This window comes from Purpureocillium lilacinum (assembly GCF_023168085.1).
Source record: "Purpureocillium lilacinum CBS 284.36 DNA, scaffold_1, whole genome shotgun sequence".
Lineage (NCBI taxonomy): Eukaryota > Fungi > Ascomycota > Sordariomycetes > Hypocreales > Ophiocordycipitaceae > Purpureocillium > Purpureocillium lilacinum.
Window position 1 is genome coordinate 1,989,049 of NW_027072111.1, and position 26,443 is coordinate 2,015,491.

General features: G+C 57.1%; 10 protein-coding genes across 10 annotated transcripts; 3 read left to right on the forward strand and 7 right to left on the reverse strand.

The window, feature by feature from the left end:
- Positions 1 to 4: 4 nt before the first annotated feature.
- PLICBS_000318 (minor allergen Alt a 7) lies at positions 5 to 795 on the reverse strand (the record flags this gene model as incomplete). Its single annotated transcript, XM_018318695.2, has 3 exons — positions 5 to 346; positions 420 to 665; positions 769 to 795. 3 exons carry the CDS (start codon positions 793 to 795, stop codon positions 5 to 7), a joined length of 615 nt encoding a protein of 204 aa, XP_018184220.2.
- A 1,354-nt stretch (positions 796 to 2,149) lies between these two features.
- Positions 2,150 to 2,910, forward strand: PLICBS_000319 (uncharacterized protein; the record flags this gene model as incomplete). Its single annotated transcript, XM_018318694.2, has 2 exons — positions 2,150 to 2,500; positions 2,569 to 2,910. The coding sequence occupies 2 exons, from the start codon at positions 2,150 to 2,152 to the stop codon at positions 2,908 to 2,910; spliced, it is 693 nt and encodes a 230-aa protein (XP_018184219.2).
- A 31-nt stretch (positions 2,911 to 2,941) lies between these two features.
- On the reverse strand, positions 2,942 to 7,285 carry PLICBS_000320 (uncharacterized protein; the record flags this gene model as incomplete). Its single annotated transcript, XM_065599577.1, has 11 exons — positions 2,942 to 2,965; positions 3,123 to 3,145; positions 3,202 to 3,455; positions 3,629 to 3,952; positions 4,017 to 4,483; positions 4,587 to 4,806; positions 6,009 to 6,185; positions 6,245 to 6,330; positions 6,378 to 6,406; positions 6,475 to 7,011; positions 7,147 to 7,285. 11 exons carry the CDS (start codon positions 7,283 to 7,285, stop codon positions 2,942 to 2,944), a joined length of 2,280 nt encoding a protein of 759 aa, XP_065455649.1.
- Positions 7,286 to 7,935: 650 nt separating this feature from the next.
- PLICBS_000321 (uncharacterized protein) lies at positions 7,936 to 9,219 on the reverse strand (the record flags this gene model as incomplete). The annotated part of the gene is made up of 1 exon (XM_018318692.2): positions 7,936 to 9,219. The coding sequence occupies one exon, from the start codon at positions 9,217 to 9,219 to the stop codon at positions 7,936 to 7,938; it is 1,284 nt and encodes a 427-aa protein (XP_018184217.1).
- Positions 9,220 to 9,920: 701 nt separating this feature from the next.
- On the reverse strand, positions 9,921 to 10,450 carry PLICBS_000322 (uncharacterized protein; the record flags this gene model as incomplete). The annotated part of the gene is made up of 2 exons (XM_018318691.2): positions 9,921 to 10,213; positions 10,267 to 10,450. 2 exons carry the CDS (start codon positions 10,448 to 10,450, stop codon positions 9,921 to 9,923), a joined length of 477 nt encoding a protein of 158 aa, XP_018184216.2.
- Positions 10,451 to 10,583: 133 nt separating this feature from the next.
- PLICBS_000323 (uncharacterized protein) lies at positions 10,584 to 11,702 on the reverse strand (the record flags this gene model as incomplete). The annotated part of the gene is made up of 1 exon (XM_065599578.1): positions 10,584 to 11,702. One exon carries the CDS (start codon positions 11,700 to 11,702, stop codon positions 10,584 to 10,586), a length of 1,119 nt encoding a protein of 372 aa, XP_065455650.1.
- Positions 11,703 to 12,840: 1,138 nt separating this feature from the next.
- PLICBS_000324 (uncharacterized protein) lies at positions 12,841 to 14,963 on the forward strand (the record flags this gene model as incomplete). Its single annotated transcript, XM_018318690.1, has 12 exons — positions 12,841 to 12,973; positions 13,040 to 13,046; positions 13,100 to 13,183; positions 13,252 to 13,475; positions 13,532 to 13,673; positions 13,725 to 13,916; positions 13,968 to 14,158; positions 14,211 to 14,273; positions 14,326 to 14,473; positions 14,528 to 14,643; positions 14,695 to 14,785; positions 14,846 to 14,963. 12 exons carry the CDS (start codon positions 12,841 to 12,843, stop codon positions 14,961 to 14,963), a joined length of 1,509 nt encoding a protein of 502 aa, XP_018184215.1.
- A 211-nt stretch (positions 14,964 to 15,174) lies between these two features.
- Positions 15,175 to 16,542, reverse strand: PLICBS_000325 (uncharacterized protein; the record flags this gene model as incomplete). The annotated part of the gene is made up of 1 exon (XM_018318689.2): positions 15,175 to 16,542. One exon carries the CDS (start codon positions 16,540 to 16,542, stop codon positions 15,175 to 15,177), a length of 1,368 nt encoding a protein of 455 aa, XP_018184214.1.
- Positions 16,543 to 21,458: 4,916 nt separating this feature from the next.
- Positions 21,459 to 22,964, forward strand: PLICBS_000326 (uncharacterized protein; the record flags this gene model as incomplete). The annotated part of the gene is made up of 5 exons (XM_018318688.2): positions 21,459 to 21,605; positions 21,691 to 21,795; positions 21,880 to 22,271; positions 22,360 to 22,424; positions 22,486 to 22,964. 5 exons carry the CDS (start codon positions 21,459 to 21,461, stop codon positions 22,962 to 22,964), a joined length of 1,188 nt encoding a protein of 395 aa, XP_018184213.2.
- Positions 22,965 to 23,165: 201 nt separating this feature from the next.
- PLICBS_000327 (erg24, C-14 sterol reductase) lies at positions 23,166 to 24,762 on the reverse strand (the record flags this gene model as incomplete). Its single annotated transcript, XM_065599579.1, has 3 exons — positions 23,166 to 24,271; positions 24,343 to 24,650; positions 24,731 to 24,762. The coding sequence occupies 3 exons, from the start codon at positions 24,760 to 24,762 to the stop codon at positions 23,166 to 23,168; spliced, it is 1,446 nt and encodes a 481-aa protein (XP_065455651.1).
- Positions 24,763 to 26,443: the final 1,681 nt, after the last annotated feature.

Below are 26,443 nucleotides of genomic sequence, written 5' to 3' on the forward strand. Positions count from 1 at the left end.
GTACTTAGGCGCAAGCCTTGGCAACAGTCTCGTAGAAAGTCTTTCCTTGTATCGTGGCAATTTCCGTCTCAAGAGCAGTCGGCTGACGCGAGCCGTCGGGGCCAGCAAAGGTACCCGCGCCCCAAGGGCTGCCGCCGTGAATCTCGCCCATGTTGGTCAGCTGTCCGAAAGACTTGGCGTATCCCAGCGGGACGTAGATGATTCCATGGTGGCTCAAGGTGGACATGGCAGAAAGGTTGGTCGACTCCTGCCCGCCACCCAGTGTACCGGTCGACACGAAGATGCCGGCGTACTTTCCGTGGAAGCCGCCAGAGGTCCAGACGCCACTGGTTCTATCCCAAAATGCCTATATAGTGGGATAATCGTGTTAGATATGAGCAATCTAGGCATCGACGCTAGCATTAGAGATGTCCACACACCTTCCACTGTGTAGGCATGTTGCCGTAGCGGGTCGGGATTCCGAGCAGGAACCCGTCGTAGGCAGCGAGGGTTTGCGGGTCTTCGAGAACAGGAATGTCGCTCGGCCTGGGGGGAGCGTGCATCATGCCCAGGATGTCGTCGGGAAGGGTCTCGGGGATCTGGTACAAGTCGACCTGGCCGCCGGCTTGCTCGATGCCTGCCTTTTCGGCCTCTGCGAGTTTCTGTATGTGTCCATACATGGAATACTGCGTGAACCCCAGGCATTAGTCTATTGTTGTGGGTGCTCTGAGCAGACTGAGCCGGGCGATGGTCTCAGTTGTCTGGCCATTGTTGTACGGTCATACGTACAAACACGATAGCAATCTTGGGCGCCATGGTTGCGTAGAGAAGTCGAAATGGCGATAAATTTGCTGCAAAGTTGGAGGCAAGGTGTAAGATAGTTCGATTCTGTATAAATCTAAAGAGCTCGCGACGGTATTTACATGTTCCTGACGACGAGTGCTGGTCTTTGGGAACTTATAAGGGGCGACACGCTCAACGCCGTACTTGTATGCGCGCATGCTGTGGAATCATCGCTGGTCGGACCGTTGGTAGTTGGGAGTAGATTAATAAAACGAGTCACTTGAGCTTCATAGCCTAGTCAGTTCACAGCGCGACAACGGTCTATCATGATTACTATTCCGCATCTTGTCGGGGAGCTCTGCGTTACACGTTCAAGGGCTTCGATCCACCGAGTACCATACATGTGGTTGCATCTTCGTACAAGTTGATGCGAGGCAGACTGCCTTCTTGGCCTCTACCTCCAGGCTGTGGCGCTGTGGCCAGAGTCTGATGCACTTCCGCTTTTCGTAGGGTGGGAAGCGGGACATGCACATCTTGCCAGTAGGCGGATCCTTCGACTCGTACTGACGTAGCCTGTTGACATACACGACTGGTTCTAGGAGTATCCGGAAACAGCAGGAATTAGATGAGATTGCGGTACTGGTAAGGGACATGCCGTGCTGGGATGTGGTTACACTACGTGCACCACTGCACTTACACGCTGGTGCCTGAAACTGTTCATGTTCTTGGCTGCTGCTGGGAGGAAGATTCCAGCGAAACCACGATCGCTGAACATGGATGATTGCCACATAGCTATTCTCACCTTAGGTATGAGCGAAAGAAGTCTGTGCCGTGTTCAGTGCAGTCAAGCCGGTACTCAATCGCCGTCATACTGCTTAACTTCTGCTGGAGGCGGTGTCCACCATCGTGGCTCCGCCCCGCTGCGCCGGTAACCCCGGAGCAGGACTCCACAAGGAACCCGCACCCGCACCCGCACATGCGTCCGCACCTGCAGGGTCCCGTCTACAGCACTCCACCTCCCGCGGGTGGCTTACACGGAGCACAGCAGGGACAACCACCCGGAAAACACCTGCTCTGCTTCGAGACCTGTGCACTACAGCACAGACCACAGATCTTACCCGACGATGACTTCATACATGATTCCGCGAACAAGCCACACAGCAAGGAAGATGCCGGTAAGCGAGGACTCCGCATCCGCATCCGCTCCCGCTCCTGCTCCTGTCTGGTGGGAATCAAGCCTTCCCTGCACACAGCCTCTGCTGCATCTCTCCGGCATGGCTACGCCATGGTATAAAGAGACAGCAGTACCTGCTTTCTTGTACAAGGGCCCATCAACATTTGCAGCCCTCTGACTAGCGATACAACTCGAAAACTCAACACCAAAGCAATGGCCAACCGAACCGACCGATCTCTTGTGCTGATTGGCTCCGGGCCTGGCATCGGCCGACACGTCGCCATCGAGTACGCGCGCAAGAGGTTCAACAAGATTGCGCTGGTGGCACGGAACCCGACCCAGCTCGCGGAGGACAAGGCCGCGGTTGAGGCCGCCGTTGTTGATGGAAAAGTCGACGTCCAGACGTTTGCGGTCGACATCACCGACACGGCCAAGTTCCGCGCCGAGCTCGAGAACATAGGCCGCGTCGTTGGCACGCCCGAGTGTGTCTACTTCAACGCCGCGAGGATCATCCCCACGCCGTTTTTCCAGGCAACGGAAGAGGACATCCTGTACGACTTCAAGGTCGGTGTTCAAAGTCCAGCGTATCCACAGGCGCTTCAAATGGTGTGGTATCCTAACGCATTCGCTAGATTAACTGTACGGCTCTATATGCCGCCGCCGAGTGGGCGTTCCCCCAGCTCGTCGACCTTAAGCGCTCCGACTCCCAAGCACGGCCTTCCTTCCTCGTCACGAGCTCCCTGCTCCCCAAGTATCCGATCGCGGATCTATTCATCCTCTCCATGGTCAAGGCCGCGCAGCGAAACATGGTGCAGTCCCTGTCGGACGTATACAAGCCTCAAGGTGTACACGTCGGTGTGATTGCCGTCGGTGGCCCCGTCAGCCCATCGTCTGCGACCTTGAACCCGACCAACATTGCGGCCCGGGCGTGGGATTTCTTCAACCAGGATGACTTTGAGATTGAGATCTTGTAATGATCGTGTAATGACTAGCATGTTGTTTTACTCACGGAGCGTTGACTTGGCTGATCTTGGGAGGCGAATCGAAATCTTATACAATCCCCATTTGGTTGACTGCGCTGAGTCCGGTGACGGGCTTGGCCGTGGTACCGAAACCTGCTGTGCAACCACAAGGAACAGACGGCAAAATCTCAATTATCAGACACGTCTACTGACCTGCTACGTACAAGAGCGAGGTCAAGCAAATCGGCTGCAAAACGTTAGCCACGGAGTAATGAGACGCGAAACACCACGATGGACACGAACCTGCGACTTTCCAGCGTTTACCAAACGTCTTCAACGTCTCAAATATCTCCAGGTACCGCTCACTAGAGTCTGGCAGATCTCCCTCGACCACGTGCATATGCTCGACGGCCAGGAAGCAAGCAAATGGAGCAGGCGGTGCGAGGTTCGCTAATCGCAGGGCATGCTGGCTTATCTGGGAGTTGAAGTTGACCGCCAGGTCGCCAACAAACTTGACCGCGAACCCTATTGCTGCGACGGCCTTTGCCTCGTCGCAGCTTTTCGTGTCATTGGCTAGCGGAGCTGAAATCGACTGAGGTGGGAGGTATGGCGCGTATAACACAAAGAGAGAGCTGGAAAACAAGCATTAGCACCCAATCTGGCGTTATATCCGCGCGGTCTCGTGGTTTACCTTATACACATTGCAAGCGCGTCACAAAACACTTCCCACCTGTGGCACTGGCTAAGCATGGCGTCTAGGAGTGCGCGTATCCTCCCGTCTAGGTCCTCAAAGCTAGAGACACCGCGGTCGGCGTCGCCTTGCCGCACTCTCCTTTCCCATTCGCGAGCTTGGTACAGCACGGTAGCTGCTTGGGCGGCCCTCTGGAACCCGCCGAGTGCGATGGAGACGGGCGCGCTGACAGGCAGGTTGACGACGTAACTTTGGAGGCGGTCGCCGTCCACAACTACACCTGCAGTAGGAAGCAGGGCATCATTGTCGGGGCTGCTGGATAGGCTCGGCAAATTTCTGAGGGCGGGATCTAGGTGGGCAAATCTGTTTAGGTTAGTCGACTGCCAGGTCTCGCCTGCCGAGTGCATGGCTCGGGGTCGTAACCTACTGGTCAAGGATAAAGATGCCCCACCAGAGAGCTCGCCGGCACTCAGCGTCCACGTCGAATTCCGAGTGTAGGTCCTTCTGGTACTGTCCGGGGTTGACTCCAGCTAGTCGAGCGAGGGTGGCTGTCTCGCTCAAGCTCCGATAGGCCAGCTTGGTCTTGCCATTTCCAAACTCGAAGAGCGATATTAAGAGTCCAGCCTGAATCCACTCCAAAGTCGGATCTGATAGGTATGAGACGGAGGCAAACCGTTGCTTGGCGTTTTGGTAGAGGGGGTTGACGATGATATCGTCGTCTCCGTGGGTATGTGCTGTCGTGGTGAGAAGGTGCATGCAGATGATTAGCAACTCGTAGGCGTCATCCTGCGGACTAGAATTTGTGTCGTGATATCCTCTTTCGCTTTGTACGCCCGCGTACTGGAGCCGGAGGAGGGCCTCTTCGAACTTGTCTTGGCGCAGAATGCTGAACCACTGGGCATGGTTAGAGTTGGGCGACGGGTAATTGAAGCACCAGGCGGCCGATGAAGGAGGATCAAATTCAAGGGTAGGGTAAATGGATGGTCACGATACGTACAGGGTGAACGGTCTGGAAGTACAGCGACGCCGTCTGGCGCCAGTCAAGCTTGAGCCTCCTCGATAGAGCATCGGGTTCGTGAGAGCTGTACTCGAGAGTCGTCCAAGCGTCTACCGTCCTGGACTCGCTCGACGATCGCGTCGCTATCAAATCGGGAGAATCGGAAGGGGCCGTGCTAGGTGAGTTGGAGCGCGGTTCATAGTAGCAAGGCGTGTTGAGCCTTATACGTCACGACCCGTTAGCCAGAAGATGATGAAGCGCGCGCAACAATGCCAATGCACACCTTTGACACCGGCCACACCTGGGCCACGCCTTGTCGCATCCCCGTTTGCTCCGCGTGCACCTGTCACACGCGCGCGACCTGCTCCCGTCGTTCGCTCCCGCTGCCGTGTTCCTAGCCGGCATTGATCTCGGTTCGATTGAGGTGCCTGCGATGGGCGGATCGTGTGCATGGACTTGCGCTTTCAATCACATGGCAGCAATGAGTAGTCGTTGAGCAAAATGAGAATGAGATGATGATGTCAAGGGCTTCGGGATCGTGAAGGGCTGCCATCAGCCGTCAGATTGTGGCGTGGCGCACGTGACGCTCCCGATCCGACCCGTTCCATGCGACGCCATGCGATGCAGCCCTCGTCGTTTGAACGGTCGTCACGCAGGATGGATGGAAGCCACCAGCAGGACGTCGACACTTTTCCGCCACGGCCAAGCCGCTGAATAATTGGGCGTCGCATGGAGTGCCAGAATAGCACAGAGTCCGTCGTGGCGGCGGACGCCACCAGGGCTGTCAATCTCCAGGACCCCTGATTCCAGTGGAGGGCAGAAGTGGAGCGACAGGTGCCTGTGCCCTGGCACGCCCTGTAAGGAAGTTGCTACCGCGCGGCTCGTGCGCTGTCGGCAATGCCGCAGGGCTGAATAATTACCCTGGGCCACTGTAACATGCGCTAGACGTGTCAGCGTGGCACCTGTGTGAACTTCCAGGTTGCCAGGCTCCACCGCCTCCGGCTTTCTTCAGCGCTTACATGCACTGCGTGACAAGATTGGACCACCCCATCCTCCCCATAATGGCGCACAGTCTTGTTTCCACGACGAAGAGTCGCTCAGTGTTCGTCCTTGAGTCTCATGAGGGTTTATGTTGAGATACGAGGCAGAGTACAACAGATCCATTCAAGGACGGAAGTGAGCGCAAGGAGAGCTCTAATGGCCGCCGTCTTTCGATGAGGCATGATCCAATTCCACCCCTCTACACTAATTGACGCTATTCCGGAGAGAACTCATAATCGCGATTGCTTCACCTCGCACTTCCTCCAACATGTCCTTTACCGTCATTTCGTCATTTACAAGGCCAACGCCGGTTCCGCTATTCGATTCAAATATCAGCATCAGCTTCGCCGATACGAGACATGTAGTGGAAGGGCCACGAACCACCACGTAATTGATCGAGACACGTCGCCCGACTGCTTCGCGTCCTGGTACTTCTTGATGTTCTCCACCATCGGAAGGCCGCCTTCATGATCGTGATACGAGTCTCCCATGATGGCTCGTCCGTCGTAAAGGCTCGGCCAGATGGGCGTCCCCTGGATGTCGTCGTGAATCGTCGACCTTTCCACAGTTAGCTAAGATGCCCAGCTTGGCATGTCGCCACCAGACCAGGGCCTCACTTGATGGTTATGGCGCCGCCATCGCGCGCTCTGAGAACTGTGCCCTTGTATGACTCCGACGCGGTCGACTCTTTCGCCACGATAAACTGCTAGGGTTAGCGAAATCTCACTGACATGTCTGAGCGGAACATACTCTTGTGCCTTGTACAACAGCCTCGGCGCCTGCATCATTGGTAAGTGATGGCCCAACGGCGAAGCGCAAACTTCAACGCGCCCGTATCGAAGCTCACCTAGCGCGAGTGCAGCGACAACACCGCCACCATTCATGATTCCTCCTGCAGCCACGAGACCGACTTGACGAGCAGGGAACTCTGCCTGCATCATCGCTCTAATCTCAGGAACGAGCGTCATCAGCCCCGCCCCGAGCGCGAACTGGTGACCTCCCGCATCTGTGCCCTGGGCCACGATGATGTCGCTGCCATCCTGGATGGCTTCTCGTGCCGCGGCCACGCTGCCGACCTGAACAATGGCCTTGATCCCACTCTCATGAAGGCGGCGGATAATATCTGGATGAGCGCGCACACGCGACGCTGGGTCCGGCGCGAAAAGCCAGACGGCCGCGGGCTTGTGCTCTTCCAGCAGAGGCAGCACCGTTTCACTGAAGTGGGCGACTGTTTCGTGGCAGGTGATGAACCCGACACCGACGGGCATCTGTTTGCCCGGCTCGCTGGTCATGCCCAGGAGTTTCCGCGCCAGGATGAGTTCCGCCTCCAAAGCGACCACCTGGGGATGTCCGGGGCTGAAGTTGAACCCGGCCGGTATAATGCCTGGCGGTGGTTTATTAGACTCATTCTTATTTTCCTAGTCGCAGCAGAATCTCATGTTGAAGTCCCGGCTCATACAAGGCGTATAAGCTCTTGCCCAAAGGACGGTTGCTTGAGCGGTAGATGTGTCTCACGTACCGAATCCGCCCGCCTTGGACACTTCTACTGCCAAAGTCGCATTGGAGACCCCGTACATGGGCGCGCTAAGGATGAGTGGCTTTTGCGTCCACGGGAACCAGGAATGCATTATTTGAGGCGCCATCAGTGGAGAAGCCATTTTGTGTGCCGGGACGTACAGTTGCAGCGCTCAAGGCAGCGAGTTGCGTTCACCAGGGCTACAGAATGATGAATGATGCATGTAGTTCGTTCCGCACAGAGAGAAAGCATTTTAAGGCACGGGCAGACAAACGGATCCCGCTACCTTCCATGGGTATAAGATCCGCCTGCATAGTGACATAGCTGAGGGAATGACGATGATGACTGGTCCTCGACACTTCGGCATGCTCGGCCGTCTTCGCAGTCGGTGCCCTCGCATCGGCATCCCCACATGAGGCGCCCGCACCCGCACCCGCATCCGCACTTGCATCAGTGCGTCCGCACCTACGGGGGCTCCGTCAGAGCTGCGGCGTCTAATCCTGAAATGGCAAGGGCCATGGTTTCCTTGATTCGCTGCCACTCCCGGAAGGCCATGCGAGACTCGCCAGGGCCTGAAACGGACCCTGGCTTGCCTGGGAACAAAGCCCAGACGGTGCGTCCGCTTTGGAGCATTCGATGACAAGGGGTGGCGACGACACGATGGCGCAGTTTGTCAACTCATACGGTTCAGATACAGATACCAAGTATATGTATTGTCGCCTCTCGGCCAGATCTACTATTCCGACCACGCTTCTATAATTCCAGTCATCTACAGTCGTGTACAGTCGTCATCTATTTTTGGGCCTCAAAGGCCGGCACGCCGCCATTGGCACCAGGCCCAAGGCGTCCGTCTCCCAACAGCGACCCAATCTTCACGGCGGGCGCTACCGTAAACTCCAGCCTCGGGGGCAGCTCCTTGGGGGCCCAGTGCACCGTGCCGTATCGCAGCCAGTTGCCGTACGTCCCCGGTACGTCGTCGGCGCCATCGTGTTTCCTCCACAGGGACCCGAGCGTGTCGCCCAGGACCCTGAGGATCAACCCGTGCGCGAGTTTGAACCCGAAGCTTTTGGACAGGCAGGCCCCCACAATCTCACGCGCCAGCTTCTGGTCCTTGGTTTCCGCGTCGCCGTCCTTGGGCAGCGGCAGGGACATGAGTTCGAATTGCCGCGGGCCGTTCCACGCCGTCATCTCGTTGATGAGCTGGGAGCCGACCATGTAGTCCGTTGCCCAGACGTGCTTGGCGACGTACTCGGGGCCATTCCAGTTGTCGGACTCGTCGACGAGGCCCATGACCATGGTCAAGACCTGGCCCTGGATGATGTAGTCGGTGAGCATCTTGCTAACCTCCGCAGGCCCGTACGTCTTTCCGTCCTCCTCAAAAGACATGTCGGCACCCATCATGGGCACACCTTCCAGCAGCGGGCTCGCATGCATGCCGTCGGTGCTCGACTTGCCACCGTCCGCGGCCCAGAGCGCCAGGAACAGCTTGTGGCATCGCTCAAAGAGCGGACTATTGCGCCTAGAGGCGAAGAAGTAGTTGGTAAGGCTGCGTGCGTTGACGCCGCCGGCATTGTACGAGATGACCTCGTATGGCGAATTGGGGTCCCCGACGGTGGCATTCCATAGCCGGTCCAGGTCGCCAATCTGGATCATGCCGACATCGGCATACACGCCACCGTACGTATTTAACAGCGGCCACCGGACGAGGTCAGAAGTGTGCTGGGGCGCGTAGTCGCCGCCAATGGTGCCGTCGAGGAAGGCCTTGGGAAAGGTGTTGGGGTCGTGGATGTCGAGGAAGTTGGCAATATTGAGCGGGGAGTCGGGCTCGCGGTCCATGACGCGCACCACCCAGCCCTGTTTCGAGAAGCGGCGATGCCACGCCCGGACGGTGCGCCGCGCGTAGTGGTGCATGTGGGAGAAGCCGCTGTGCCAAAAGAACCAGATGTTCTTCTCGTCCGTCACGGGCTTGGGGTGGAGGAGGTCGTGGTCGACGTCGGCGTCGGGCCGCAGGTCCAGCCGCTCGCGCGGTATCTCGTCGACGCCCTCGGGGCGAGGGTACGCGGGAAGGGAGCCCATGGTGTGTGAGGTCGAAGTGGTGGTGGAGGTGATGGACGCGGTCGTGACGGGCATCAAGGGCACAGAAAGCGTGCGAGATTGAACGTTGAAAAGAGAGTTGACTTGCTGGATTGACGAGACACCTAGAGCTCTGTCCAACGCCTTATATACGTCGACCAGCGACGTCTAGGATTGCATTGAAAAGATGCTCAACAATGGAGTGACATGCCAAGTTCAAGTTGGTTTCCCCCTCCGGTCCCACGAAGTGCGATGCTGCCCCTCGGTCCGGCCCCGCGAAGCAGCCACTAACGTCGCTAGGGTCTGCGTCTCCAGTGGGTTGCCCCGCTATGAGTCGAAATGACTTTTGCGATCGGCGGATTTGACGGGTTGGTGGCATTTCCGCTGAGCCTCACTGCATGTCAGGAGCGAGGTGAGTCCGGGCATTCTTGGCGGCTCATTTCAGGATGCAGAATCCGTGACTCAAATGCTGATTTTTCAACTCTTGTGCTTTGCTATCGACGAGCTTCGATTGCGCCGAGGCGTCGCCGTTATGGCTATCTATCGCTACAATGTCGAAGCACTTGGGGCCGACCGATCTTGCCGCGGCGGCGTCGACGATTGTGCCATTGCCAACGCGCTTGTCAACCCATTGGCACGGCACCCGCCACTTGAGTCCGTCTCAAAGAAACGCAGGAAACGCCATGAGAAGAAAACGCGACTGTCTAGTCTCTCTTCTGGCCTACAATGCCGCCCTTCCTCAGCCCAAACCACGCGACGACCGTAACCACGGCACAGCTCGAGAAGATGGTCCAGAACGCCGCCCTGTACCCCTTCATCAGCGCGTCTACAGCCTCCGCGTCGGTGTGCTCCGTAACCGACGCCGCAATGGCCGCCGTGATGGCCAGCCCGACCGAGTTGCCGAACTGTCCAACCTCGTTGAAGACGCCGCCGGCCAGCGACTGCATCTCGGGAGGATACGCATCAGAAATGACGAGATTCGACACCGTAAACAGCACTACAAACGGTCAGCTATGTGGACATTGTCTCGCGCGAGCGACAAGTGCTTACCGTCTGGGTTCACTGGCGACAAAAACATGGCCCAGAAAGGCGCGAGCCAGTAGTTCTCACCCACGTCGACAGTCGCCATGAGCGGCGGGGCCACCATGCTGATGAGCGCCGAAACGACCACCAGCGTGCGCACTTTGACCCGCGAGATCAGCAGGCCCGTGATGATGTTTACTGACGTCCCCATGATGACGTGCGGCAAGAAGCGCAGGGAGCTCTGCAGCGCCGACAATCCCTCTACTTTCTGGAAGCTACAAAAGCCTTGTCAGTTACTGTGCAGAGCTGCGAAAGGAGAGCACGCCGCCCTCGGGTCATACTCACTACAGGGTCGTAAAGTACTCGATGCCATTGAGCGACGCCCAGCAAAAGAAGACGGCGATACACACGGAAGTGAACGACCAGTTCTTCCACAAGCTATTTGGTATCAGGGCAGGTTTGCCACGTCTCGTCTGGTAGTCCATCCAGAACGGAAAGCTGGCGAGGAGGACAAGAGACACACTCAGCGTGGCAATGTTGGCGGCGTCGCTAAGCTTCTTGTACGACGACGATGTCATGGCCAGGACGTAGAGCAGCATGCCCAGCGCGGCGCTCATGATGACCGCACCGACCCAGTCAATGTCGTGCATGAGGCGCGCTGTCCACTTGCGCTCCGACGAGACCCGCACAGGCGGCAGCGACCAGATGGCACACGTCGAGAGACAGACATTAATCATGGCCATCATGTAGTACGCCCACCGCCAGCCGATGGTGTCGGCGAACACGCCGCCGAGGACGAGCCCGAGCGCGTACCCTAGCGGGCTGCCCATGCCGTTCATCGCAAAGGCGATGTTGCGCCAGGTCCCGCGCGGGAACGTGTGCGAGATGAGGCCCACGGCCGTGGGCAGGCACATGGCGATGGCTGCGCCGAGCAGCGTCCGGAAGACGATGATCTGGAGGCCCGTCCTCGCGAGGCCGACTCCCAAGGTGAAGGCGACGAAGAGGTAGCTGCCCGTCAGCCACATCAGCTTCGCACCGATAACGTCGGCGACAGCACCGAAGACGAGGAGCAGGCAACCGGCTGCCAGGGCGTAGACGGCGGCCGGCCAGAGGATCAGGGCCTCCGAGAGCCCCACGTCGTCGGCGATGCGGGGGAGAGCCGCGATGAGGATGCCAGAGCCCATGGTATTGAGGAAGCTGATGCCCGCCAGCGTCACGATGACCGTGATGCCCCTCCATTTCGAGATGCCCAGCGCCTCCGCGCCTGTGGGCGAGGGGCTCGTTGCCTCTGCCGGCGACACGTCGTCGCTGCGAAGCTCCGTCGAGGGTCGTGAACTTGTTGCAGCATTGGGGCTGAGAATGGCCAGGGCGGACTCTGCCGCTGGGGTCTCCAATGTGACGGTGGTTGTGCTGCCGCTGCCGGCCCCAGCGCCAGCCGCTGAGACATGGTGAGTGCGGCCCATCTGTGCGTGTCTCTAGATGGCTGGTGAGCGGCCACCTGTTGGAGCAATTGAGGCGGATTGCGCCTTTCCTCTGCTGGCAGAGGGGGTATTAATGCCTCCTGTCCCAGTCGAGCTCAAACTCGCTGTTGCTGCACGTCATCATCACCAAAAGAAAGATTGATAATCAGAAGCTGAGTCACCCAAAATACGCGTCTTCTGCCTCCTGGTCGGGACTCGGGAGCCAGGAACTTGTGCCTTTCGGCAGCCAACCCGGCCGGTTTCCTGTTTTGGCAACGGACGCCGCCGGGCTGAACGCCGCCGCAACGGCTCGCAGTGTCTGCATGCACGGCATTGCGTGCCCAGACCTAGATCAATGTATATCCGGCTTGGTCCGGCCATGGTGACCCTGGAGAAGCACCACATTCTTGCCCAGACGTTAATCCCACATCTTCTGGCAACAGGAATTGCCGCATCGGGCTCTGGTGAGAGACAGGGCGCACGGATTGGCCCGTAGCGTGCCGCCCATGCAACGCACGGTGTCGCTGCCGATGAAACCCCAACCCACACGGCCCGTGATACGATCAAGGGCTCAAGATGCTCCAGCCAACGGGCGGTACAGTACGCCTGCAAATCCTCTGATGAAGTGAGTGTTGGTCGCTTTGGTGTGGGACTCTAGGGGGAGCGTATCATCTGGAGAGGAACACGTTGTCCGTATCTTCCAGGATTGTGATCCTTTTCTGTTACCAAATGCCATCCGGTGCCATTGGCCCTGAGACTCGTCCCCGCTACAGCACGGGGGGGCCATCCTTCCGAGTTCAGACAAGTTGCAGAGGGCGCCGTTATCGCCGCCGACTGTCTGACAGACCGAGCGGGTTGGTGGTGCCTCTTTCTTCCCCCGCAATCACCCCACAAGCAGAACATGGCGAACCCCCACGGTTCGCCTCGTCGCGTAGACTAGTGTCCCCTGCACCAAGGTGACAAACCCCTGATCTTCCCAGACCCAGCCGAGATCGGCATCTGGCCGGTCACCAACACATTGTGATGTTTTTGATCCCTTCTCCCAACCCCGCTCGTTGGTGCCTTTTCTCCCATCTGTCGAAGCCAACTCTCGTCAGCTTTTCTTGCAGGGTACGATTCAGACGACAAACGAAAATTCGACATGGCGAAGCTTCTGGGCTTCGTTAGGAGAAGCCCGCGAGAGGCGCAACACACCAATGAGACGTCGCAGGGCGAGCGCGCCTTTGTATGGCGGCTCGACATCTTTCTGCTGACCTTTGGCTGCATTTCGCAAGGTGAGGGGTCCAAGATCTGGTGACGGTTCACGGCGTTGATCAGGCCAAAAACTAACCGCGATACAGTCATCAAGTATGTACATGATCACTCGACTCCACATCGAGTCGGTACTGACCGTCTCAAAGGTTCCTCGACCAGTCCAACATCAGCAACGCCTACGTCTCTGGAATGAAAGAGGACCTGCACCTCTACGGGAATGAGTTGAATTAGTGCGTCTCCCCTCGAATCTGTGAGCGTCTCGACAATCTGCTGACATCTGCTCTCCTCCCTTGTGCAGTTTCACCACATACTTCAACATTGCGTACTGCATCATGCTCATCCCATCTCAAATCATCCTCACATATGTCAGACCCAGCTGGTGGCTTCCATCCCTGGAAGTGATTTGGGGTGTCATTACCGGCCTCATGGCCATTACCACTAACGCCACTCAAGTTTACATCCTTCGTGTCTTCCTCGGATTGTGCGAAAGTGCTGCGTATCCCGGCATGATTACTCTTTTCAGTGAGCACAAATCTACTCGAGACCTTGCCTTCATATATTTTCTGACAGGGTGATAGTGTACTGGTACACTCCGATTGAGATGGCCAAGCGCATTGGCTTCTATCACTCTTGCCAAGCCATTGGGCAGATGATGTCTGGCGCCATGCAAGCCGCCATTGTAAACACTCTGGGCGGCAGATACGGCCTGACCGGCTGGAGGTGAGGAAGCCGCTTTACCGTTGATGAGACTCGGTACTGACGGTTTCGCAGGTGGCTCTTTGTCATCAACGCCATCATCACAGTCATCTGGGGCCTCGCTGGGTACTTCATGATCCCCGATTCTCCCTACAAGCCTAACCCGTGGGCCTTTTGGTTCAAGGAGAAGCATGCAGAATTTTCCCGGCTTCGGCTGGAGAGAACGAATCGCGTGGACTCTAAGCCGATTACTTGGGCTTCCGCCTTGTACGTGATGAATACTCACACAATTGAGAGCATTGCTAATACCCTTGAAAGGCGGACTTTCTCTGGCTGGATTGTCTACGTCATTGCGATCCTTTACATTTCCATGGTCCTCGGAACGTCTGGTTACAACTACTTTGGCCTGTTCCTCAAGTCCATCCTGAACAGTGATGGAACACGGCGATGGACGACGTCTGAGGTCAATCTGATTCCGATTGGCGGCAGCGCAATCAATGTCGTGTTCGGTAAGACGGAATCAAGCACTGTGTGACGAAGAAAGGCTAATATGTTGCAAAGTTTGGGTCTGGGCCTTTTTGTCCGACGTTCTGCGTACACGATGGCTCTTGATCGTAGCTCAAGGTAAGCCTACAGTCCCCTTATCCCAGAATATACAGCACTCACTCTCCCATAGCGTTCATCGCAATCATTGCCGGCATCATCCTCAGCATCTGGACCACTCATCCCACGGGAACACCCCTCTCAGCGGCGTACGCTGGATACTTCCTGTCTCATATCCCGTTGGGCACTGCACCGTTGATCTGGGCCTGGCTCTCTGATCTGTAAGCACCAATCCCCCATACCAACCGTCAATATCTTGCTGACCCGCCCTTCAGCAAGCCTCAGGATCCGGAGGATCGATCCCTGACTGTCGGCGCCGCCATTGCTGGCTACTACGCCATTTCAGCGTGGAGTCAAGTGCTCGTTTGGCCTGCCAGTCAAGCACCATACTGTGAGTCGCACAGCCATCTTCGTTGCGCACTTGTACTGATTGCGGCTCTAGACAAATATGGATGGCAGTCTGCTATCGCCCTGCTCACACTGGTGATTATCCTCACGGTGGGACTGCGCATCTACGACGTCAAGTACCTCCTGTACGTCATGCTCTCTTTCCCGCCCTCAGCCGACGGATAGCTGACGTGAATTATTTGCAGCCCGAAGCGAAACATGTTCTTCGAGGTGGCTCGCGAGAAGCAGGACGCCGCCGACGGGACTTCCGCTCAGCCAATGGAAGAGAAGGGCGATGGAATCACGGCTGTCAGAGCAGCCTGAGTGGGCGCCTTGCTCGGAGGATGAAGCGTTGCTGTCTTGACCGACCGAGACTCCGTTGGACATCGCCTGGAGGGTTAACCGTATTGCCTTACTTGCATTTCACACAAACTTGCTCGTGGACCTGCCCAATTGTCGGCCTGTTTCAAGAATGGGTATTTTACATAAGGGAGTGGAATCGTGTCATCGTAAATACAAGAGTCTCAGTTGTCGCTCACTCAGTCCAGCGCTCAACCACCCGCTCGATGCGCGCCATAGAGTCCAGCGCCTCATTCTCCGCCTTGAGCTCAAGTGCCTTGGCCTTGAACCGCTTATCACCAAACACTTCCTCCACGGCCTCGCGTAGCTGCTCGACGCCCGGGCGCTGCCGGCGCATGTTGACCGCGAAGCCAGCCCATTCGGCACGCATCGCCACCTCGCTCTTGTCTTCCGTCTGACCGGCGAACACGCCGGGCACGCCGTTTGTCACCGCGTGACAAAAGGCGCCGTATCCGGCGTTGGAAACAAACACGTCTGCGAGAGGAAGCACGGCGTCGTACGGGATGTAGTCGATGACGTGTATGTTCGGCGCTGTGACGGCATCGTGCTCGAGAGATGTTCCGCGACGGCCGAGGGCGGCAATGACCAGCACGTCTTCTCGGCCTGCAAAGGCATTTATCGTTGGGATAACCAGCTCGCTCCAATCTACGTTGACTGTCCCTTGGCAAACGAAGATGATCTTTCTGTCCGCGCGTTGCGCGTTTTGGGTGACCTCTGACCACCACTCTGGATACTGGATTGTCTTTGCGATGCCGCGCCGGGGCAGGCATCCCGCGAACTCGACCGAGCTAGGAATGTCTGAAAGTGCATATTCGAGACTCGGCGAGCATAGCATCACCAGGCTGTCATAGCCTTCATGCCAGGCACTCAATGGACTGCCGGATGGGACCACTGTGCAGTCACACTCATCAAGGGCTCTCTGCCAGGCCTCGACGAGCGGCTTAAAGGGCCCATCATGGACAAGCCGGTGCAGCCACTCGTTCCGCTGTCTGCCCGAATGCGATGAGTCAGGCGGGAGGCCGAGAATGAACGGTGCCGTGTCCTGGCTGCGCAGCATGAGGGGCGTCGGACTGATGCCAATCGTCTTGGGCATTTCGCTGAAGCCCCGCGGCAGAGGCCTGCCGTAGCGAAAGGGCATGGCGCCCATGTTGGGACCATCCTCGACCATGATGATTTGGCGACTCGGATCTCTGGCGCGCAGATCCTCGAGCGCTCTCGTAACGGCCTCTACCCGGATTCTCAGGTCCTTGTAGAAAACATGGGAAAGCTGCTTTGCGGCCCGATCCAAGCCGATTGGTACCTTTTCAAGAAGCATCCTTTCCTCGATGGACTGGCCTCTCAGCTCCCATGGTAGCTCGATGAACTCGGCACCCGCTTCTGTGATCCTGTCGCGGTAGCCAGGGGAGCAGAGGTAGACGACCTCGTACCCTTTGGCGACCAGAGACGCCGCGATGGCGAGTACGGGGTTTGTATGGCCTTCGCCCGGGAATGATGTAAAGAAGAGAAGGGGCTTCTTCCTGTTTGGCTTGCGTGTGACCGTCATGATGGGAGACTGAAGCAGGACTCTGCACGACTGATGCTTGCAGATGAGAGATTGGGCTCACCGCGTACTGCAGGGGACGGACGTCCTGTTAAGCTCATTTATACAGCTTCCTTCAAAGACCCTCGTCAGCATTGCCAATCATGGTGGGTCTGCGGTCTACGATGGGCATGTCCGAAATCCCCGACTACGACGTCGAATCTTGGCTGTCGGCGATCGTGCCCCAGCTTGCCATTTTCGGAAACACCCGCGCCAGTCAATTCGGACGACAGATCGCCATTACGAGATTCACAGCTGGTGGAATACCGCAGAACGGGTCTTTCTGCTTCAGGGTCGAACCGAGCCTGACCGCAAAGCAGAATATTGGATGACAACATGAAGTATTGGAGGGGGACGTTGAAGCGCGGAGCGTAGATCGGGCCCAAGCGCGTCAAACGCCGACGAGTCAATGACCTCCAAGTACCGAAGCCAAATACCTTGGTAGACTCCTCTTTGTCAGCGGAAGTTTGTCCTCGACTTTGTATCACGGTCACCGCGTCGGTGTGTCAACGTGAAGCCGCGAGCCGAGCCGAAACGGCGGCACGATCCGACGCAGGCATGCGGCGTATAAGCTCGCGCGCATTGGCGCACTCATTGCGCTGGATTTGACTGGATCAAACTTGCCTCGCCACGGAGCCAGACAAAGCCCACGGACACGAGACAGAATTAGCTCAGGATCAGCGTCACATCTCGGCCTCGGCCTCGTCTGAAGAGCGAGGTGCGGGTCGCACTGCGCGTAGCGCCGCCTGAAGCCGCGCTTAAGTTGTTGAGCCTCAGGCACGGTCACATCGAGAATCGTCGTGCGGTCAGCGCGGGCGTGCTGTGCTTCAAGGCTTCCAACAATCGTCGCGGCCTTTGCTCTTTTATCACCCTCCCTTCCTTTGCCGCCGTAAACATCGCGCCGCCGGTGGCACTTCTCGAGTCCTCCAGGAGACGTTGTTGGGCCCAAGCCTGACTCAACACGCCAGAGCCATCAATGGATGCGACAACGTGAACAACACCACGGCCTGTTGCATTTGAAAGAGTCAATGGCGCTCCGGAGCACGAGACGCCGGCATCATTGCGCGAGAAGGGGCCAGTAGCCTGACCTGCTATCGGATGATATTGACATCGGCGGACGTCCTTCTTCTCAATGCCCTCCTCCCGAGGAACGCCGGAGGTGAGGAGCAACTCTGAGGTGGCATTGCGGTCACGCACGTGAGCGAGCAACACAGTGGAATGCATTGATACGTTCCATTGCCTTTGCTGTGCTTGCTAGAGATGCCAATGAGCTATTTGATGGAGCTGCAGTCGACATCTTAGCCGCCATTGCTTTCGTATGGTTGCGGTGTGTTATGGTCGCCGATGCAATTGGCACCCAACATTATCGCTACTCTGCAGTGGCTGCTGCTACCTTTGAGGGCGCGGTGATGATCCCTTGCTCTCCAACAAGCAGTATTTCCTAAATATTCAGAGTTCAGTCATCAGGTGGCTGACAATCCCAACAATCCTATCTCAAAGCGGAAGATCCAGGCTCAACGGTCAGCAGAGATGAGGACGGTCAGCATGGACGATGTCATCAGCAGAGATGAGGTTGTAAGCGGGGACGAGATCGTAAGCAGACACGAGAAGGTAATTAAACCTAAATCTCATTGATGCATTGAGGCAGGAGGGAGTTGGAGGCCGGGCGACCGCGACGCCTTCTCCTAGGGCTGATAAGGCACGTCAAAGGACGAGCGCATATGCCGAGTTTGCCATATCGAATGCCAATAGCCGCAGGCTTATCGGCCGATTCCGGCTGAGCACGATCAAGGTTGATGCAAGGCATTTGCGCTGGGCACGGCAGAGGCATCTCCGATCCAGGGGTGAGCGGCATCTGGCAGCACCGTGTCCGTGGTTCGGCAAGTAATGTGCCTCATCCTTGTAACGCTGACGGAACTACTCCGCTCGCCGTAACGATAACAGCATCGTTCGAGGTAGGACCGCATTTGCCCTCCGAATAGTCGCTCAAATGGGTGTAAAGCCGCTCAGGGACAAGCGCTTCAAGACAGAAGTATACTGATGTGCGTTACGGCGCGAACGGGGGCTGACTCTTACGTGAACGCGCAAATGGTGCTATTGCAACAATGCGGTGCGATCCACAACGGTCTTGACATGGAGAGGTGGTGTGTAGGCCTCGCAACGTGCGGTGTAGGTCTTGCCATGCAAGATCTCGCGCAGTTGAAATCTCGCAGGGCAAGAGGGGCCGTGGCGGAAAGCTCCACCACGGCGATGCCCTGCTTTGGAGGAGGAGCCGTGGAGCCTCAATCCAGGGCCATCCCTGCTTTGCCGGTTGTATTCTGTGCTTTCGTCCGGCAAAATGAATGTACAAGCGACGGAGGGAGAGGCAAGCGGCGTCTGGTCAACACTCGCAGCAGGTCCGTGTCACCATTCTCCTTCGGCTTGCTCATGACGATCTGGCGGGCGCCCGTAGGCAAAATTGCTTCGTTCAGCAAGCCGCTGCGGGGTCATGACTAGTGGCTTGCAGGTCTCACTACAAGACTCAGGTGCACCAACATGTAGTTGTAGGAAGTGCTGTAGCACCGCCGAAGCGAACACGACATGACTTTGTTCAGAGGCAGTTTGCACGGCGGCAGCTCAGTCGCGATATTGGCCCCCTGTACTCGGGCCATGGCAGGTCGCCGACTATCTGCCGAACCAGCCGGCAGTCTCGTAATCGCAGCCGGCAGCTTGTGCCTGGGCAGCTGGGCCGTATCCACGGCGAGCGTATCAAGAGAAGAAGGAATGACACACTCCAATTGTTGAGGCCCCAACTGCCACAGGGGCGCCAAGGGGTTCCCCCGCCTTTGGTCACTCTCGACCAGGACCCCTGTCTCTGCTCGGACCCGAAATGCTCTTCTCCGGACACGTCCTGGGTGAAGACATGCTCATCGCTCAAGCCGGCGATTGAGTCGCCAATCATGAACACAACGTGACCAAAGTCTGCGCCAGCCAGTGAATTTGAGATGAAAGCACGAGAACACGGTCGACCTCAGCAGTTGAGCCTGGTTGTCCAGATCGGCAGTCAATCCTGGACAACGAGGCGTGTTCCAAGTCATCCCAACTGCACCAGTCCGTCCGGAGCAGTTCGACAAGCTGGACATGACAAGCCCCTAGCGTGGGTTGCTGAATTTGTGTGCGTCCGTGCCCCTTCACGCCCTGCTCCGCCTGCCAGTCAAAGATTGTCTGCGTGGAAAGGACCAAGGCGTCTGTCAGTGCTAAGGCGGTGGATCGTCCCGAGGCTCAGGTTCTTCGCCGGCGCCAGACGACGCTATCTGGCAGTCCCGGCCTCTAGCGCCGGCCGCTAAACTTGCATCGGAATTCCACCCCGAGCTGCCACTTGAAACGCACGTGGGGGCTTTTCCAGCACTCCCAGCTAACTTGGAGCGCAGCCCAAGCCAAAATACGGCGCCTCCTCGTACTGTCGTACAGCGGTTTTGCCACTGGCCGCCAACCAGACACACAGCGTGTCAGGGCTTGTGCATGTCGACTTTTGGTTCGATAACTTGTCCTGGGAGGCAATGGCGGTGCTGATCGGGCTCGCTTCAAATGTCGGGCCCGGACGAACCATCCCGATGCAGCAACTCAGGGTGCATCGCGACACCCCTCTGCTGCCCGCATCCATGCCGTCAAGAAATTCGGCTCGCGGGGACACGACGCTCAGACGGATTGGCTGGGTGCACAAGGCGTAGATCACTGTGAAAGGCACCATGAAGGTCAAAGCGTACGAGCGTGTAAGTCAGGTAACGAGTTGGACACGAGCAGCCGTCCATGGTTTACGTTCTTTCCAGCCGTGAAAATGAATCGCAACAAGATTGATCATTAGCCACGCGATACGTGTATGTCGCGGCGACGATGCCCTCAAGAAAGCCATCACAAGCTCCCAACTACATGATATCCACCTTGCTTCATCCCCAGCTTCGAGTATCCAAGGTCTCCTCCGGTCGGCGACAGCTTGGCCAGCTACGATTCGTCTCTCCTTTTCATCCCGGCAGTGATGGGCATCCCAAGAGTCAGGAACGGCAAGGCTGCAAGCTACCGCATCTCAACTCCTGCGAGTCATTGCCACCCTGCCTCTCGGCCAGAGCCGCCGCCTGCCGCCCATAGCTCGCACTTCAATGACCGAGCTCCGTCGGCTCCCCTTTCTCTCTCACACCCTCCCTGTCGTTGAGGTTCGACACCCAAGAGCGTGTGTGGCTTTGCGGGGTGGGGGAAGCCCTCTCTCTTCAAGCCCTCCCCCCCATACTAGGTCGCCCCCGTTGTCCGTCCCCTCTTTCACGCAGCCACGCAGCATCCACGACAAGCCTTTCGTCGAGGCGTTAGTCCGTCGAGCTACAGATACGCCACCTTCCCGCGCCAAACATGACTCGGCGAGCTTGCCTCGCCCTGGCATCCTGGCACGCGAGCTAGGGTGCTCCGGCCGTGGACACTAGAGACGAACGGGCAAATCAGCTCCTGTGCGATCAATGCCCCGGGAGTGTGCTCGACAGCTTGACCAACCGCACCGGTGCCGAGGTCTCTCTCGCCGAGTGCTGACTGTGCGCGCTGTCAACAGATGACACACCCGATTTAACTCCTCGTGGCGTACCTGCCACCCGGGCCTGCATGTCCATGTCGCCTTTTTTCTGGGGTCGCACAGTTCGATACACTTATTTACCTACCCTCTTTTTCTTGATTGCCCCGTCAGGGTTTTGCTTCCTTCTTTCCTTGCCCTGGTCTTGCCTTTCCACGTCCCTGGTCGTAGTGTATATATCGGCATTCACTACAAGTTCGATTTACGATACGACGGCGATTAAACGACGACGCACGTGGACTCCTCTCCCTGATCGCAGGAGAGGACGCAGGCGAAGATGGCGCCCGTCATGGGTGCCGACCGGGGGCCCGGTGTCTTTATTCTGAACCTCTTCTTCGTCTCCTTGGCCGTTGTCATTCTGGTGTTGAGAGTTTTCACGCGGGCCCTGATTGTCAAAGCCTTTGGTCTGGATGACTGGCTCATGATTTTGGCAGCAGTAAGTGCCGGAAACCACATAGCTCGTCTGAAGCGGACGAGACAATGGCCGAGAGTTCGCGTTACTGATATCGAGGGTCCGTTAGATCTTCTTCATTCTATATGTTGCCATGTCCAACACTGGCGTCCATTACGGGACCGGCCAGCACATGGACGTTTTGTCCCCGTTCCAGAGGGAAAAGGCCATGATGGTGCGTAACACTCCAAACACTCGTCGATGTCCCATATGCGCCCTACTTCCGATGTCTCTCATTTATCTAACAGCTACTTGACAGTACTGGTGGTACTGCTACATGTTCTACATCCTCTGCATGGTGTGCTCCAAGCTGTCCTTTGCCTGGTTCCTCCTCCGCATCACCACGGCCAGAGTCCACGCCTGGGTTGTCTACGCCGCCTCCCTCCTCTCCGTTCTGGCCGCTACGATCTTCTTCTTCGTCACCATTTTCCAGTGCAAGCCGGTGTCCTTTTACTGGACCCGCCTCGGCGGCAACATCGACGGGACCTGCCTGAGCATGGACGTCATCATGTCCATCGCCTACTTTTACAGCATCTGCAGCATCGTCACCGACTTCACTTTTGCGGTGCTTCCGGCCTTTGTCATTTGGAACCTGCAGCTCAAGATGAGGGCCCGGTTGGCGCTCATTGTTCTGATTGCCATGGGCTGCGTGTATGTTTACCCCAACATCTCTCCACTGCACTGACCGTGGAAATATTATGCGCAAGGGGCGAGTAAGCTGACGATGTTGTCATTACAGGGCAAGTTCCGCACTCGTCGTTCGGTGCGCATTCCTTAAGCACTTCAGGGATGCCGACTTTCTTTGTACGTATTGGTCGAGGCGACTCCACCACAATCCCGGATATCTGTACTCACATGACTCCAGATTCTACCATCGACATCGTCATCTGGTCCTCCATCGAAATGGGCCTGGCCATCAGCGCCGCCAGCCTGGCCACGCTCCGGCCCCTCCTCAAGCTCGTTGCCGTCAAGCTCGGCATCACGTCAGCGCGCACTGCCCCAAGCGGCGCCCCCTACGGAACTGGCCCGCACTCCAAGACTGTGCAGAGCAAGAACCGGAATGCCAACCCCTTTGACCCGAACGTCTACGTCATGTCCGAGTTCTCGCAGGGCACGAGCGGCTCCCCTACGAACGTCGATGGGCAGTTCGGCACTCAGACAACGGCGTATGCCGGCGGCTACGGAAAGGGCCGGCAGTATACCCGGGATGTCAAGCTCGACAGCGACAACGAGAGCCAGGAGCAGCTGCACGAGGGGTCGTCGGAGCGCGCGAGCGGGGACGAGGGCAGGAGGCGGGTCGTTCCCAAGTCGTTTCTTCACATTGACGCCGGTAAGGGCGCGTGAAAGCGATGGCATTAATGTTTATAAACTACGTCTGTATACATGATGTAACGATATATATACCTTGGCTTTGTTGTCCTCCTTTGTCAACTCCTGCTCCATGTAGGATCCGAAAACCTAGGGCAGTATGGTCGCAGCATGTTATCACTGCCGGCCTTGCCATCGTGTAATCATCTCTATAACCCAAACAGGTATGGAGCTCCGTCAGTAAACTCCTGGCAAGATTCTCCAGCGCACGGTTCGCCGATACTTGTCCCAGTCCTCGCCGTATTTCTCGGCGCAGAGGGCATCATCTCTCCTCTCCCGGTGGATCAACAAGACAGCAAAGTACACGACGTACAGGTACGTGTACGCGATGCCCCATCCCCGAGCAGCACCCTGGACGACCTCCCTGCCATCGAGCATCTGCAGAGCCCCAGTGGCGCCCGCGATGGCAGCCGCGCCGCCTGCGGGCAGGATGAGATATCCCGAGATGGCAGTCGGCAGGCTAAAGGGCAAAGCCTGCATCCAGTCACCGAAATAGTTGACGTGGCGCGCGGCACCCCACCAGCCGCCCGTGAGCAGCCTCGTGCCGCGCTTGGTCTGTATGTACGGCATATCCTTGACGCTGGGGTGGTCGGGCTTGGTGCGGAAGAGGGCCTTTTGGTTGTTGGACGAGCGGAAAATGTACAGTCCCGTGGAGAAGACGACCGCGATAGCAGCAATGCCGGCCCAACCAAGGTGTACGGGGAAGACGGACAGGTAGCGGCACTGCGTCGAGTAGAGGAACGGCACCCAGACGATGTCGCCGAACGTGAGCATGTAGCCGAGGCCATCGGTCGTGATGTCAATCATTCCGAGGATGCCTGCCTCTGCGTACTGCCCTTCGAGGACGTAATAACCCTGAACGAGCGCCACCAGAACGATGCTGTCGGACACGTAGCCGTACAGGCGGTACTGCCTCGCGATAAAGGCAAGGTCAAGTAGAAGCCATCCAGTGAGACCAGGCCGCATCTCGAGCCAAGCCTTGAGATCGACCTCGCCAATGAGAGGCAGGGTGATGCGAGGATTGAGTTCGCGCCCGATGTAGAAGTCGTAGATGATGCTTCCCGTGGTGCCACCCCTGGCAAGCTCGCGCAAGTCCTCATTGCGCGGCTTGACGCTGAAGCTGCGTACGTACACGAAAAGAGAGATGGCGTAGGCGAGGAGGATGTTGGCGGTCAAGATCTGCAAGTAATTGCGGTCGATGAATGTCCAGACGACAAAGTCGGCGCCATAGAGGGCCGTGCCGACGGCGCAGGCCAGCACCTGCACTACCGTAGCATGAAAGGCTGTCCAAGCGTCAGTCAATCACTGTGAGATACCCCCACACCCATACCAGGATCTCGGGAAGGATGCTTACCATTGAAACGGTACTTGAGAGGGCGGCCAGACTCGCGCAGCTTCGTCCCATACACCTCCTGCGCCGGCAGCACCCGATATAGGATCAAGCTCAGCAGATAGTACGCCGCGACCCAGGCTGAAGTCTCCCAATTGACGAAGCCAGCCAGGCCCTCCTCCGGCCATGGAACCTGCGCCTTCAGCTTGTCCCAAGACAGGGTTCGGGGACTGAGCAGCGCCGGCGCAGGGCAACCCGTCTGATCGTTGCAAGTGAAAAACAAGAAGTTAAGCAACAGCGGCAGGCCAAAGACAATGGCGGTGGCGCCGGGCCTGAGATAGGGGAACACGGGGTTAGCCTGGCAAATTTCTGGTCGGCGCATGCGAGTCGGGGTTCTTGCTGGCAAACTTACGGGCCGCCAAACTCGTACTTGTGGTTCGCCATGATCGGCTTCAAATGGCTCTGTCAACGTGAAGAATTCGCGTTGCTGGCCTTTGCAGGTTGTGCTGAAAGAGGTTTCCTGACTCTTCTGGTTGGGCAGGGGGAGGGTCGATACAATTACTTATTTGGCAGTCGTGATTTGCCGACCGAGCGGCGCGGTCTGGGCTGGGCTGATCCGGATGGTGCGGTTCCGGCGAATGCCCAGCGCCCGAAAGCCCGAGCTCTTTACCTAGCGTTGTTGCTCCACTTGTCGGCCGCCAGCCCAATTCCTCACGGACCAGATTCAATGCTGGCAACGGAACCGATTTCAATCGGCGGCGAACACTATATCTGTCGTCAATAGCTGATGCCTCTCGTTCCTCCCGTTCCTTTCGTTGCTCTCGTTCCTTTCGTTGCTCTCGCTCCTTTCGTTGCTCTCGTTCCTTTCGTTGCTCTTGTTCCTTTCGTGCCTTGAGTGCCTCTCCAGTCAAGCTTAGCTATATGCCAAGTCCTTCTCTAGTAATGCTACCACCCCTGAATAGATTTCCTGGCAAAAGTCCTCGCTCTCTAGGCCCGAAGCATCTAACTTGGTGCTGCCCCCAATCAAACGCGTAACAGCCGTGCTGTAGTTGGAGCTCGGGATCTTCTGATCCACGAGACGCTGCGCAGTGATGTAATCTGTTAGAAATGTAGCGGCGCAGCTCTCTCCTAGGGTCCGAACATGAAGTGATTTTGCGTCCGGATCCCGTACGAAGCTCTCGTCTCTCGAGCTCTCGTCTTTCGTCCGAACTGAATCAAACGGCTTGCCTAGGATGATCTCGATAAGAAGGATTCCGAGGGAAAACAGCGTAGGGTTGCAAAATGCATGTCCTGGATTGGATGTGCCCTCCGCTATACCCACGTCCCTATTCTGCCTCATGACTAAAGGGTGGTCCCATAACGGGTAGTCATGATATGCCTTCATAAAGTAAATGTCGCGACTGCTAATACTGCGACGTAGCCAGGGGCTGTCGTATAGCTGTAGAACACTGGATGAAATAGTCGCGGCGAGCTGTAGACGATCTCTATATGGGATATGCACTTTCTGCTCTAGGACCTGCCTGAGAGAGATAAGAGCCCGCGGACGAAGCCTGATTCTTTCATCCGAAGCCGGGATATATATAGGGTGTGCGCGATATACGGCGTAAGTTTTCGTCGTCTGAGATATGTGATCCACGATAACGCCGGACGATTGAACATCAGCTTTCGGGTCCCGAATTTTCTGGCATAAATCCACTGTAGCGCCAAAGCTCACCAGCCCTATGCTCGCGACGCCCATAGTGAGGTGGGATATAGAAGTATGTAAACTCCTATGCACGTGTCCTGAACTGACTTCATGTTCTGTCTGCACAACAGTAGTTGTGGCTGATGAGTGTGCGCGCGAGAGTTGGGCAAAGGCAACTGCCTTTTTCGTCCTGAACCCTCTCGGCCGCATCGGGATTGATCTTTCCTCTGGTTGTGCTTTCGTCCCAAGTGCTGCAGTCGGTTTCACTCGGATTTCCTCCCAAATCTTCGCGTTTTCATCCCATGCCGCTGTCTCGGGGTATTCCTGGCTCGAGCGATATGAGAGGGCAAGCTTGAATGCTGTGTCACTCATGATCTTCTCATCGTCATCGGTCGGAATGAAATTAGCCGACCGGCTCTCTAGCCGGAGGCCAACATCGTG